We start from the raw sequence: 13197 nt of genomic DNA, 5'->3' as shown, positions 1-13197 counted from the left end.
TGCAGTATTCTTCACAACCACGGCTGTGGTCTCCCGCCTTAGGAGACAATCAAGTGATTGTTACCACGCTGCACGCTCCTGAACCCACAACAACTAGTCCTGATTGAAAAGCCAATTGAAAGACTGTCTGTGAACAAACACGGGCAGTGTCCATTTGTCTACAATTCTCCAGCATTACTTGAATAAGGCAACAGAGAAAGCAAAGTTAACATTTCAGGCCCAGGGACTCATCTTGCAACTTGCTGTTCCACTAATTTGGTTTTAAAACTGCAACCATCTTCTCATACATCTTTCTTGCTTTTAAGGAGTAACTCTTCCCATTTTACTCCATAGTCCAAAGAAAAATGGTCTTTAGGTTGGCAAGAAAGACTCAATCTGGTTTGATCTTGAACAAAATTTGTTTAAACTTGAATATCGGTTTGTGATTTTCTGGTGCTCTCTCTGTGGCAATACCTCTACTAATCAGGTTTTACCAACCAATCAGCACCTTCTCCTCGTTCAATGTAAATTGTTGCTCCCTTTGAGATTTGGTATTCTTGGTATTCTGTGCCGATGAGTGAAGCTTAGTACCCAAGTTCTGTAACTATAAAGAATGAATAAACATTACATTTTAGCAGATGACTATAGATAATCTAAGTTTATGTACTCCGACAGCACTGAATGGGATCATGCAGCCCACTGCATGTGTCAGATCTTTGAAGGTGGAATAATCTGCCTTTAATCTATGCACATTAGTCAGGACCATCTTCATATCATGAGCTCCCCCTGACTACAGCCAGTTAAGATGTCGTCAATGGGACCCCAGTCCAATTGAGGCTCCAACTGTTGGCTCTGGGGTTGGGAGTTCTGGGGAGAGGGAGTGCACTGTGGGTGGGGGTGAGGAGAGGCAATGTGGGCTGACTGATGGGCTCGGCTGCAGCCAGTCTGCACTTGGTCTGGCACTCCATGGAGGGACCCATCCCCACTTGGAGATATGTGGCTTACATTCTGTGTGATGCCCACAAATATTTTGTTTTTATTTCATTAATAATGCAGATCGGCAACAAGGCATTACATCAGTGACCCAATACTTCTATCTCAGAAATCTCTCCTTCTCTCACTCGGATACCCACCCTCAGACTCAGAAAATCCCCAACCTGAAAGTTCAATCCAACTTCTTCAAATCGGCTGCTGCTTCCCCATCATTTTGCTTAGTTTTCCTTTTCAAGTTTAAACCTAATACCCTTATGGAAGTTTCACAAAGTGGGCAAACAAAAATCCCTTTATCATTCACAACTAAAAATAGAAATGGCGGGAGAAGCTCAGCAGGCCTGGCAGCATCTGAATGGAGAAATCAGAGTTAACGTTTTGGGTTGAGTGAGCCTTCCTTAGACCCTGAAAAACTGGGGTTGAATATGATCGATTCAAGGGCAGTTGCAGATCACCAACAAATGCCGCCCAGGTCCATGGAATGAGTTTTAAAAAGTGTTTTGTAATTCCGACCAGGTAACCTGCAATTCACTAATGGCTTTCAAATGAGAATCGAATAAATATTTGAAAGGGAAACATTTGCAGGACAATAGGGAAAGAGCAGCTGATTGAGACTCATTGGAGACTGTTTCAAAGAGTTAGTATAGGCATGAGGTGTTGAATGGACTCCTGCTGTGCTCTACAGTTCTCTGACTGTCAGATATCACCCACAGATCTGAAAATTTTGTGTTCAACCAACATTCGAGAATTCAAGGCTGGTGGAAGTTTGGAATGACCTTTAGTCCTGCCCTTAAAGATCTGATTGCTACACATTGATAATCTCCAATCCCAATTAAGAAGCTGTCTTGTCGTTTAATGTGTAAATGCTGACAAGGCAACACTGTGACCTAAACACTGGTGTCAGTTTAAACACTGAGGGGAAACTCATACCTCAGTTAGTCAGCAGTGGATGTGAGGAAGAATTACAAAAGCAGATGTATTCATGCAATTTGAAGATTAAAGTTGTACCTGTTAATTCATCGCCCCCACACATTCTGTTCAGAAACAACCTTGAGAACTGCATTTTCACTGCTGCCGCCAGTAATCCCTGTTCCCAGGAAAATATTCAACAAGGATGAGGCCCCTGCAGTGATGCCAGTGCAGATAATGAGAAATGTGGTCATAGAGGAAGGTGAAAAGGCTGTCTTAAAGGAGGAGGGAGGCAGAGAGTCGGGAGATTTCGGGAGAGACTCAGGCAGCACAGGGCTGCATGGAGCGATTAAAATCTGCAACACTGCAGATCTGCGAAGGTTGGAATTAGATGTTTTGAAGGACTGTAGTGATAGGAAAAGCTAAGACAGTGAAGAGAGAGGCCGTGGAGGCAAATGAAACTGAGGATGAGAATTTTAAAATGTCGATATTTCTAATCAAGAGCTGGTGTAAGGCAGTGAGTGCTCATGAACAAGATACAGCAGGAGTTACTGCAATGAGTTTTCAGTGAGGACATCTCAAAAGTACTGACAAAAACTACTTTGCGAGTGCGGGCATCACTTGGCCAGAATTTACTGCCCGTCCCTAGTTGCCCCCTGAGAAGGTGGGGATTAGCTGCCTTCTTGAACTGCTGCAGTCCATGTGCTGTAGGTAGACCCACAATGCCCTTAGGGACAGAATTCCTGGATTTTGACCCAGCGACAGTGAAGAAGATATTTTTCAGTCAGGAAGGTGAGTGGCTTGGAGGGGAACTTGTAGATGGTGGTGTTCCCCTGTATCTATTATCCTTGTACCAGACAGTCGAGGTTGCTTGAATAATGCTGTTGAAGGAGCTTTGATGAGATGCAGACCACCTTATCTGTGATACACACTGATGCTATCGTGCATTGGTGATGAAAGGAGTCAATATTGATGGTGGTGCATGTGAGCCAATCAAGTGGCTGCTTTGTCCTGGATGGTGTCAAGTTGCACCCATCAAGGCAAGTAGGGAAGATTCCATCATCCTCCTGTCTTGTGCCTTGTACTCGGAGGACAGGTTTTGGGGAGTTGGAGAAACATAGAAACTAAGTGCAGGAGTAGGCCATTCAGCCCTTTGAGCCTGCCCCACCATTCAATACAATCATGGCTGATCATGCAATCTCAGTATCCCATTCTCACCCTCTCCCCATCCCCCTTAATCCCTTTTAGTCCCAGGGCCATGTGCAGCTCCCTCTTGAATCTATCTAACAAACCGGCCTCAACGCTTCCTGTGGGAGAGAATTCCACAGGTTCCCAACTCGCCGAATGAAAAACTTCATCCTCATCTCAGCCCTGAAGGGCTTACCCCTTATTTCTAGATTGTGACCCCTCATTCTCGACTTTCCCAACATTGGAATATTCTTGCCCCATCTACCCTATCCAGTCCCATTAGGCTTCTATATGTGTCTATGAGATCCCCCCAATTCTCCTAAATTCCAGTGAGTACAAGCCCAGTAGATCCAGTCTTTCCTCGTCTGTCAGTCCTGCCATCCCGGGGATCAGTCTGGTGAACCCTCGCTGGACTCCCTCAGGAGCAGGAATGTCCTTCCTCAGACTAGGAAACCAAAACTGCACACAATCCTCAAGGTGTGGCCTCACCAGGCCCTGTATAACTGCAGCGAGACATCCCTACTCCAATACCCCAATCCTCTCACTATGGAGGCCAGTATGCCATTAACTTTCCTCACTGCCTGCTGCTCCTGCATGGCAACCTTCAGTGACTGTTCCACCATGACACCCAGGTCTCTTTACACCGGGCCTTTTCCTAAACTGCCACCATTCAGATCATAATCTGCCTTCCTGTTTTTGGGATCAACTTGGATAACTGCACATTTATCCACATTACATTGCATTTGTCAAGTATTTGCCCACTCAGCCAGTCTGTCCATATCTCCCTGCAGCCTCTTAAGCATCCTCCTCCCAGCACACACTGCCACCCAGCTTAGTATCATCTGCACATTTGGAAATATTACATTCAGTTCCTCTATCCAAATCATTAATGTATATTGTCAGATAGTGAATTATTCCCTGCAATATGCCTAACCACTGACCTGCTCTTGTAGTCATTGTATTTATACAGTGGAACCAGTTCACCTTCTGGCCAATGGTAAGTCCCCCGGGATGTTGATAGTGGGAGATTAAGCCCTGGTAATGCCATTGAACATCAAGAGGCCATGGTTAAATCCTTCTTTGTTGGAGATGTTCATTGCCTGGCACTTATGTGGCGTGAATGTTTTTTGTCACTTGTCAGTCAAAGCCCTGACATTATCCAGGTCATGCTTCATATGGCCATTTACTAGTTCATATGTTTCATTGTTTGTAGATCACTTTGGGAATTCCAGATGCTGTAAAAGACACTATGGACATAAAAGTCATTTCTTTCTAGCAAAACTTCTAGAAACTTCCAGTTTTACTCAGATGAAACTTTCTGGGACATGCCTGTCTTATGTAAGAGTTTATTTTCTTTTATGCGAGTTGTAATTGTTTGTTTGAGATAAGTCAAATGTTCCCAGGTGTGAATCCATTAACTGGATTTATTTGACAATACCTCTCCTGGCACCTTGCAATACTGCCAAAGTTTGGAATGATGATAGATTTTACTCAATAATGAAAAAAATGATGCTACAATTCACACACTGTGGCAATAAAATGCATCCCTGAAACCAGGTGTCAAAACTTCAAAATGTTCTGGGAGCTGTCATAAAAAAAATACCAAATCTGATTGCTTCATTAATTTTCAGTTTCCAGAGTCAGTGATGATAGTGTCACCGTTTTGTTACTGGGAAGGTGAGACAGAATCTGAGAGTACCAAATGCACGAGAGCATTTGAATTAAGATCAAAACACCTGGTAATACAGGCGGATTTACAGCACAGAAACAGACCAACCTGCCAGTGAGCATGCTCAGGATTTTAACATCTGGCTTCACAGAAATCAACGACAAGTACTCCTGTCAGTTCTGTGCAGGTTAATGCAGCACGCAAAGCAGCCAGCACATTTACCTGTACACCAGCCAGCAGTCACTGGTATCAATAAATATAGCCTTGGTCTCTCACTCTGTCTGTCTCTGCCTCCCACCTCTGCTTCCCACCACTCTGCTGATCAGCTTCATGAGTATTAACCTTAAAGCCACACTCCTTGCCAATTTGGACAGGTTCTGATGACAGGTCATTGACTTGAAACATTAATTCTATTTCTCTCTCTCTCCGCAGAGGCTGCTGAGTCTCTCCAGCACCTCCTGCTTTTACTTCAGATCTCTGGCATCTGCAGTTTTTTGATTGATCGTCAAAGTTAAGAAGCCAGAAGGCTGGAGGATAGCAAATATTGTTCCCTTATTCAGGAAGGGGAGTAGAGACAACCCTGGAAATTGTAGACCAGTGAGCCTTACTTCAGTTGTGGGTAAAGTGTTGAATAAGAGATAGAATTTATAATCATCTAGAAAGGAATAAATTGATTATGAATAGTCAACACAGTTTTGTGAAAGGTAGGTTGTACCTCACAAACTTTATTGAGTTCTTTGAGAAGGTGACTAAACAGGTGGATGAGGGTAAAGCTGTTGATGTGGTGCATATAGATTTCAGTAAGGTATTTGATAAGGTTCCCCACGGGCTATTGCACAAAATACAGAGTTTCAGGATTGAGGGCAATTTAGCGGTTTGGACTAGAAATTGGCTAGCTGAAAGATGACAAAGGGTGGCGGTTGATGGGAAATGTTCACCTTGGAATTTAGTTATCAGTGGGGTATCGTTAGGATCTGTTTTGGAGCCATTGCTGTTTGTCATTTTTTTAAATGACCTAGATGAGCATGTAGAAAGATAAGTTAGTAAATTTGCGGATGACACTAAGGTCGGTAGAGTTATGGATAGTGACAAAGGATTTTGCAGGTTACAGAGGGACATAAATAAGCTGCAGAGCTGGGCTGAGAGGTGGCAAATGGAGTTTAATGTGGAAAAGTGTGAGATGATTCACTTTGGTCGGAGTAACAGGAATGCAGAGTACTGGACTGATGGCAAGATTCTTGGTTGTACAGATGAGCAGAGAGATCTCAGTGTCCATGTACATAGATCCCTCAAAGTTGCCAGCCAGGTTGATAGGGTTGTTAAGAAGGCATAAGGTGTGTTACTTTTATTGATATAGGGTTTGAGTTTCGGAGCCATGAGGTCATGCTACAGCTATACAAAACTCTGGTACGGCCCCACTTGGAGTATTGTCTACGTTTCTGGTCACCACATTATAGGAAGGATGTGGAAGCTTTGGAAAGGGTTCAGAGGAGATTTACCAGGTATGGAGGGAAGGTCTTACAAGGAAAGGCTGAGGGACTTGAGGATGTTTTCATTAGAGAGAAGAAAGTTTTGAAGTGACTTCATTGAGACATATAAGATAATCAGAGGATTAGATAGGGTGGACAGTGAGAGCCTTCTTCCTCAGATGGTGATGGCTAGCACGTGGGGATTTGGCTGTAAACTGAGGGGCAGTAGATATAGGACAGATGTCAGAGGTAGTTTCTTTACTCAGAGAGTAGTAGGGGCATGGAACACACTGCCTGCAACAGTAGTGGACTGTTTAAATGGTCTTTGGATTGACATATGGATGATAATGGAATAGTGTAAGTTAGATGGGCTTCAGATTGGTTTCACAGGTCGGCGCAACATCAAGGGCTGAAGGGCCTGTACTGTGCTGTAATGTTCAATGTTCGAGGTTCTATGTTATTGGGATTGGAGAGATTCTGTGCCAATGATTGTCACTGTCACAATGAGGTAAATCCTCCATTGGTTGTGAAAAATCCCTCACATATCCAGCACAAAAGCAGGCGATTTAGTCCAAACAGTCCGTGGCAGTGAAAGTTCACATGCTTCATTTGGGTCCACCCTATCACCATTTGCTATTCCTTTCTCTGTCATCTAACCTGCCTTTCAGTATCTTATACTCTTTGCACTAATACCATTGCTGGGCTCTGTATGTCTTTGAGAGGAGATAGCTGTCCATGATGTTGTCACAGATATTTCTACACACCTCTGGAACAGGTGGGACTTGGAGCCTAGCCTCCTGGCTCAGAGGCAGGGACACTGCCACTGCATCGCTAGCATCCATTACCATGCTGTTATGAACTGATGAACATTGATTGATATTTACACAGTCTGTGTGGTAGTCTGCAACAGACCTATAGCAGAATCTTTCCCACATTGTTTCCAATAACATGTGATCTGACGTTGTTCTCTAACAATGAGCATAACAGCAATTAACCCCTTTCCACTACACCATTCACCTCCACCACTTGCGATGGGAAAAGGTTCCATGGTCTGAGTAAGAACTTACTCCTGAATTCTCTTTTGGAATCATTGTTGACTATCTGATAATTAAGACACTTTGAACCATAGAATCCCTACAATGTGGGGGAGCAGGCCATTCGGCCCATCAAGTCCACACTGACCCTCCAAAGAGAATCCCACCCAGACTCACTTCCCTATAACCGTGCATTTCCTGTGGCCAATCCACCCTAACCTGCACGCCTTTGGATTGTGGGAGGAAACCGGAGCACCTGGAGGAAACCCACGCAGACACAGGAAAAATGTACAAATTCCACACAGGCAGACACCCGAGCGTGGAATCGAACCCAGGTCCCTGGTGCTATGAGGCAGCAATTAAGTATCTTCATTACTTCCACCCGATCAAACATATTCATAATTTTCAAAAACTTCTTTCAGGACACCTTCAACTTTATTATTTTGTTGAGAATGTAGCCCCAGCATGATCAGTATCTCCTAATAGTTCTCACCTCTCTGTTCTAGCATCATCTGGATAAAGCAGCTACCATAATAAATGCTAACGTCCTCTGTAAACTCAGTGGAACAAATTGGGCTCTTTATAAGCTGAAGGCATACGGTTGGTCAGTTAATGTAAGCATGCTTTTGGTAATGAAAAGGGAGCTCCTGCTCTGGCCTCCCCTGCAGATCATTCTGTGTATGGCAACATGACAGTTGAGTTGCTAGAATAGTAATTATTTCTCAAGGTTCAGGACTGAGCATGGCTGTGATGGAGTTTAGGATCAGCTCATTCAATAAGTTTGAACCAAAACACAAGCTTCAGCGATGGTTACTCTGAGTCAATTGACTTGCTTTGAAAATCCAGCAGGTTCACTAATGTCCTTCAGGGAAAGAAATCTGCCATTCTTTCCTGGGCTGGCCTACCTGTAGCATGAGAGCTGCAGCAATGTGTCCACTCTGATGTAGGGGAGCGTGATATTCTGTTGTCAAATAGTTCAAGGATCTACACCTTTTCAGGGACATGTGTGAATGGGTGATAAATGTTGGCCTTACCACCACCTTCTCCACCAGCTATACTGTAAACATATCTCATGGATAAATACAAATAAAAATTACAAATCAACTAGGGGCCATTCAGCCCCTCGAGCCTGCTGAGTCATTCAGTAGGTTGCTGGCTGATTGTGAGGAGAATATATTTCCCATATCTTGGGAACAAATAAAATGATGATGGTGGTGTGCAATTATTGTGAGGGTCCAGAAATGGGTTGTGCGAATGTTTCTGGGATGCCGGTCTGCAGTCACGGGAATAGATTGGAGCAGTTTAAAAATGTTCTTCTTGGAGAAAAGGAAATTACGAGGAGATTCGATCGAGGGGGCCCAGAGGGAATAGATCGAGATTGACTGATCCTATTGTTGGAACAGGCAAAAAACAACAATATTTTAAAAGTATAGTTTGTTTGCACACAACATGAACGTAAACATTGCTAAAAGAGGACTGTTGGGGAAAACCTTTCACCGAGATCCTGTCGGAAACCGGAAGCAAGAAACCAAACTTTGAAAAGGAATACTAACTTACACAGCATGAGAAGGCAATGCTGATTGGTTGGCATGGAGACAAGCGATTGATGAGAGAAATGACATGAAGGGAATGATTTTTAGGCAGCGCGTGGTTAGGATCTGGAAAGCACTGCCTGATAATGTGGTGGATGAAAATTCAATCGCAGCTTTCCAAAGATCGTTGTCTGAGGAGGAAGCATTTGCCGGGTTGTGGGGGAAGGTAGGACTAGCTGACTTGTGTTGGGCTGAATGGCCTCCTTTGGTGCTGGAATCATGCTGTAATTCTAGAATCTAGCCTTGAGTAACTTGGAGCAGCCTCTGGCCCTGGAGTCTTAAACAATGATTGCTGCTTTTCCATTGTTTGTTTGCTTGTTTCCTGAAGAAGGGCTCATGCCTGAAACGTCGATTCTCCTGTTCCTTGGATGCTGCCTGACCTGCTGCGCTTTTCCAGCAACACATTTTCAGCTCTGATCTCCAGCATCTGCAGTCCTCACTTTCTCCTGCTTGTTTCAACTAACTGAGAGCCTTAGGCTATGGACAGGTTGCTAACTCTTTATGGATTTATCCTGGAGACCTCCTGCCTTTGACATCCCCACCACTATTTAAACAGCCTTTACAAAGTTCCAGGATTTTTAGAATGAACAAAAGTATTTTAAAAGTATAGTTTGTTTGCACACAACATGATCATAAACATTGCTAAAAGAGGAATGTTAGGGAAAACCTTTCACCGAGATCCTGTCAGAACCTGGAAGCAAAAACCAAACTTTGAAAAACAATACTAACTTATACAGCATGAGAAGACAATGCTGATTGGTTGGCATGGAGATGCTGCGGGAATTGTAGACTGTTAATTATAGTTGAGGGTGTGTTGCTGGGAAAGGACAGCAGGTCAGGCAGCATCCGAGGGGCAGGAAAATCAACATTTCGGGCTAGAACCCTTCATCAGGAAAAGTCGATTCTCCTGCTCCTAGGATGCTGCCTGACCTGCTGTGCTTTTCCAGCAACACACTCTCAACTCTGAACTCAAGCATCTGCAGACCTCGCTGTCTCCTAACTGTTAATTATAGCTAACTAATTAACCCTAGCCCATTCAGGTAGGCTGTGATTAGTTAGAGAGTTGCCATGGGGAAAGGGGCAGGGATTTGAAGTCTGAATAGTTCTTTCCAGGATTGAATGTTTACAATCGCCTTTAGCCTATATAGAATTCGGTCATCTATGTGATTATGTATAGCCTGTAGCACACATTGCAATTCGAATGATAATCTTAAATTGTCATCTCATGTAATTCTGATCACAGTCTGGATTACTTACTAAGTGTTGTCCAATTGTACAAATAGATCAAGTGTTGGACATTACATTCTACATTTTGCCAGGTCTGTCATTCAGCTTTGTATCACTTTTTAGCAAAACTAAGAAACAAAGTAGATTTTATTTAAAATGAACCTGTTACTTTTCTCCTGGATCTCTCCTCACATCATTGACTCGGAGATGAATCTTTAATTCTTGGAGACTTTAGGACAAGCCTGGAGAGCTGCCAGCCCTACTCAAACTTGGTGAAGAAATTGTTCAAAGCTATTGGCTTTGTGTGATCATGAAAATAATGGGATTTCTTTTTAAGTCTTCTGCAATTTGAATTTAACAGACTGAGCTCTTCAAATGGTGAGTCAGGAGCCAACTAAACACATATCGACTTTTTAAAATCTGGCTAAAGTTAAACAGAATGTGGAGGTTAGTAATCTTGGTGCAGGAGTAGTCCAAAGATCTGACAGACTCTTGCTGTAGTATAAGCCATGGAAATAAATTACATTTTAAGACATCAGGACATCCTGAAGTGCTTTACGTCAATTAAGTAGTTTTAAGGTCCAAATACATAGGAGACATTGTAGCCAATTTGCATGCAAATAATTAAATGTTTACAGCACCGACAGAGACCATTGGGTCCATCATGTAGCTCTGTAAAGACAATTCAGCAATTGCCGTTCTGACCTTTATGCTATCTTGGTCATATTGTTAGCAGTTAACTGTCAGTCATCTAACTGGTGCTTTCTCTGTGGCAACACCTCTAACAATCAGAGCGCATGTGTTGACTAATTAGCATGCTGTTATAAAATATTATACATATTAATACATGGAATATATCAGTTTATTATGTTTTTTCCCACCTTACACTTCTTTTTCAAAACACATGAAAACTATACTCTCTGGTTTATCCTGAAGAGCAAATTAGATCACAATGAAATCCAGGTCCTTTCTAGAGATGATGCTTGTGTAAACAATGTGAGAAGGGTGATGGAATACTCCCCGTTTACCCTGGATGGGGGCAGCCCCAATAACACACAAGAAGCTCGACACCATCCAGGACAAAGCAGCCTGCTTGATTGGCACCACATCCACAAGCATCCACTCCCATCTACACCGACACTCAGTAACAGCAGTGTGTACCATCTACAAGATGCACTGCAGAAATTCGCCAAAGATCCTCAGACAGCAGCTTCCAAACCCATGACTGCTTCCATCTAGAAGGACAAGGGTAGAAAAATACATGGGAACACCGCTCCTGTAAGTTCCCCTTCAAACCATCCTGACTTGGAAATATATCTGGATTAGTGGTGCTGGAAGAGCACAGCTCTTCAGGCAGCATCCAAGGAGCAGTGAAATCTGCCTGAACTACTGTGCTCTTCCAGCACCACGAATCCAGAATCTGGTTTCCAGCATCTGCAGTCATTGTTTTTACCCCCTTGGAAATATATTGCTGTTCCTTCCCTGTCACTGGGTCAAAATCCCTGGAATTTCCTCCCTAAGGGCATTGTGGATCTACCTACAGCACATGGACTGCAGCGGTTCAAGAAGGCAGCTCACCCCACTTTCTGAAGGGGCAACTAGGAATAGGCAATAAATGCTGGGCCCAGTCAGGGTTGCCTGCATCCCACAAGTGAATAATAAAGGGTTCTGTCCCTACTCTGTCTCACTGACATTGAGATTTTCACTGGCTAAAAGCAATATAGCCAGACTTCAGTGATATGATAAATCACAATGCAGGATTTTTAACACATAGATCAAACTCTTCTTCAATAAATTTGTCTTTGAATAATGTCCTGAGCATATCATAGAAAGGTTGCCTTTTAACTAGAAAGTCTTGAGATGAATTTTTAAATATAGGACATCTTTTACATTGCGGCTGGGAATTGTGAACGGGTTTTGTTGGATGTTTGATAAAGAACGACCAGTTCAAGAGGTAAGGGCTCAATTTTAACAAGTTAAGATAGAGTGAAGGTTCTTTACATAGTGCTTCTCACACCCTTGAAAGATCTACCATCAAGGCAATACTTTGGAAATGTAGTCACCATTGTTACACCAAACACAGTAGTCAATTAGTACACAGCAAGTTCCCACGTCCATCAATGAGATCTGTTTCTGTAATATTAATTGAGTGAAATGTATTGAACACAACTCTCGGGTGAAATCCCTTCCCCTGCTTTGAATAAAGTCATGGGACCTTGTACACCCACCTGAGAAGGCAGACGTGAATATTAACAGAAACAGAAATTGCTGGAGAAACTCAACAGGTTTGGCACAATCTGTGGAGAGAAAGCAGAGTTAATTTTTCAAATCTAGTGACTGTTCTTCAGAACATGTACCTTGTTTTAACATTTCGCCTAAAAGAAGACACCTCTGATCCTTTAACAGTGCGGTGCTCCCTCAGCAATGACTCTCCGACAGTGCAGTACTCCCTCAGTACTGACCCTCTGACAGTGCGGCACTCCCTCAGTACTAACTCTCTGACAGTGCGGCACTCCCTAAGTACTGACCCTCTGACAGTGCGGCACTCCCTCAATACTAACTCTCTGACAGTGCAGCACTCCCTCAGTACTGACCCTCCGACAATGTGGCACTCCTTTAACACTGACCCTCCAACAGTGCAGTACTCCCTCAGCACTGACCCTGTGACAGTGCTGCACTCCCTCAGCACTGACCCTCCGACAGTGCAGCACTCTCTAGCAGTGCAATATTCCCTCAACTCTGATCCTCTGACAGTGCGGCACTCCCTTAGTACTGACCCTCTGACAGTGCAGCACTCTCTCAGCACCAACCCTCTGAAGGTGCAGCACTCCCTCAGTACTGACCCTGTGACAGTGCTGCACTCCCTCAGCACTGATCCTCAGAACGTGCAGCACTCCCTCAGCACTGACCCTGTGACAGTGCAGCACTCCCTTAGTACTGACCCTGTGACAGTGCAGCACTCCCTCAGTACTGACCCTGTGACAGTGTGGCACTGTCTCAGTACTGACCCTCTGACGGTGCTGCACTCCCTCAGTACTGACCCTGTGACAGTGCTGCACTCCCTCAGCACTGATCCTCAGAACGTGCAGCACTCCCTCAGCACTGACCCTGTGACAGTGCAGCACTCCCTCAGTACTGAC

General features: G+C 43.8%; 1 protein-coding gene across 3 annotated transcripts in view; it reads left to right on the top strand.

The window, feature by feature from the left end:
- tafa3b (TAFA chemokine like family member 3b) overlaps positions 1 to 13197 on the top strand; it is a 72135-nt gene that overhangs the window by 15237 nt on the left and 43701 nt on the right. The window contains exon 2 of one of the 3 annotated variants that reach the window (XM_043716354.1): positions 4280 to 4404. The exons of the other annotated variants lie outside the window; for them this stretch is intronic. Within the exon in view, the coding sequence (XP_043572289.1) occupies positions 4403 to 4404 (2 nt within the window). The 5' untranslated portion in view covers positions 4280 to 4402. The remainder of the gene's footprint in view (positions 1 to 4279; positions 4405 to 13197) is intronic. 3 annotated transcript variants of the gene reach the window in all.

The sequence above is a fragment of the Chiloscyllium plagiosum genome, chromosome 26 (assembly GCF_004010195.1).
Source record: "Chiloscyllium plagiosum isolate BGI_BamShark_2017 chromosome 26, ASM401019v2, whole genome shotgun sequence".
NCBI classification, from domain to species: Eukaryota; Metazoa; Chordata; class Chondrichthyes; order Orectolobiformes; family Hemiscylliidae; genus Chiloscyllium; species Chiloscyllium plagiosum.
Note: the sequence above shows the minus strand (reverse complement) of the source record. Positions and strands in the feature narration are given on the sequence as shown.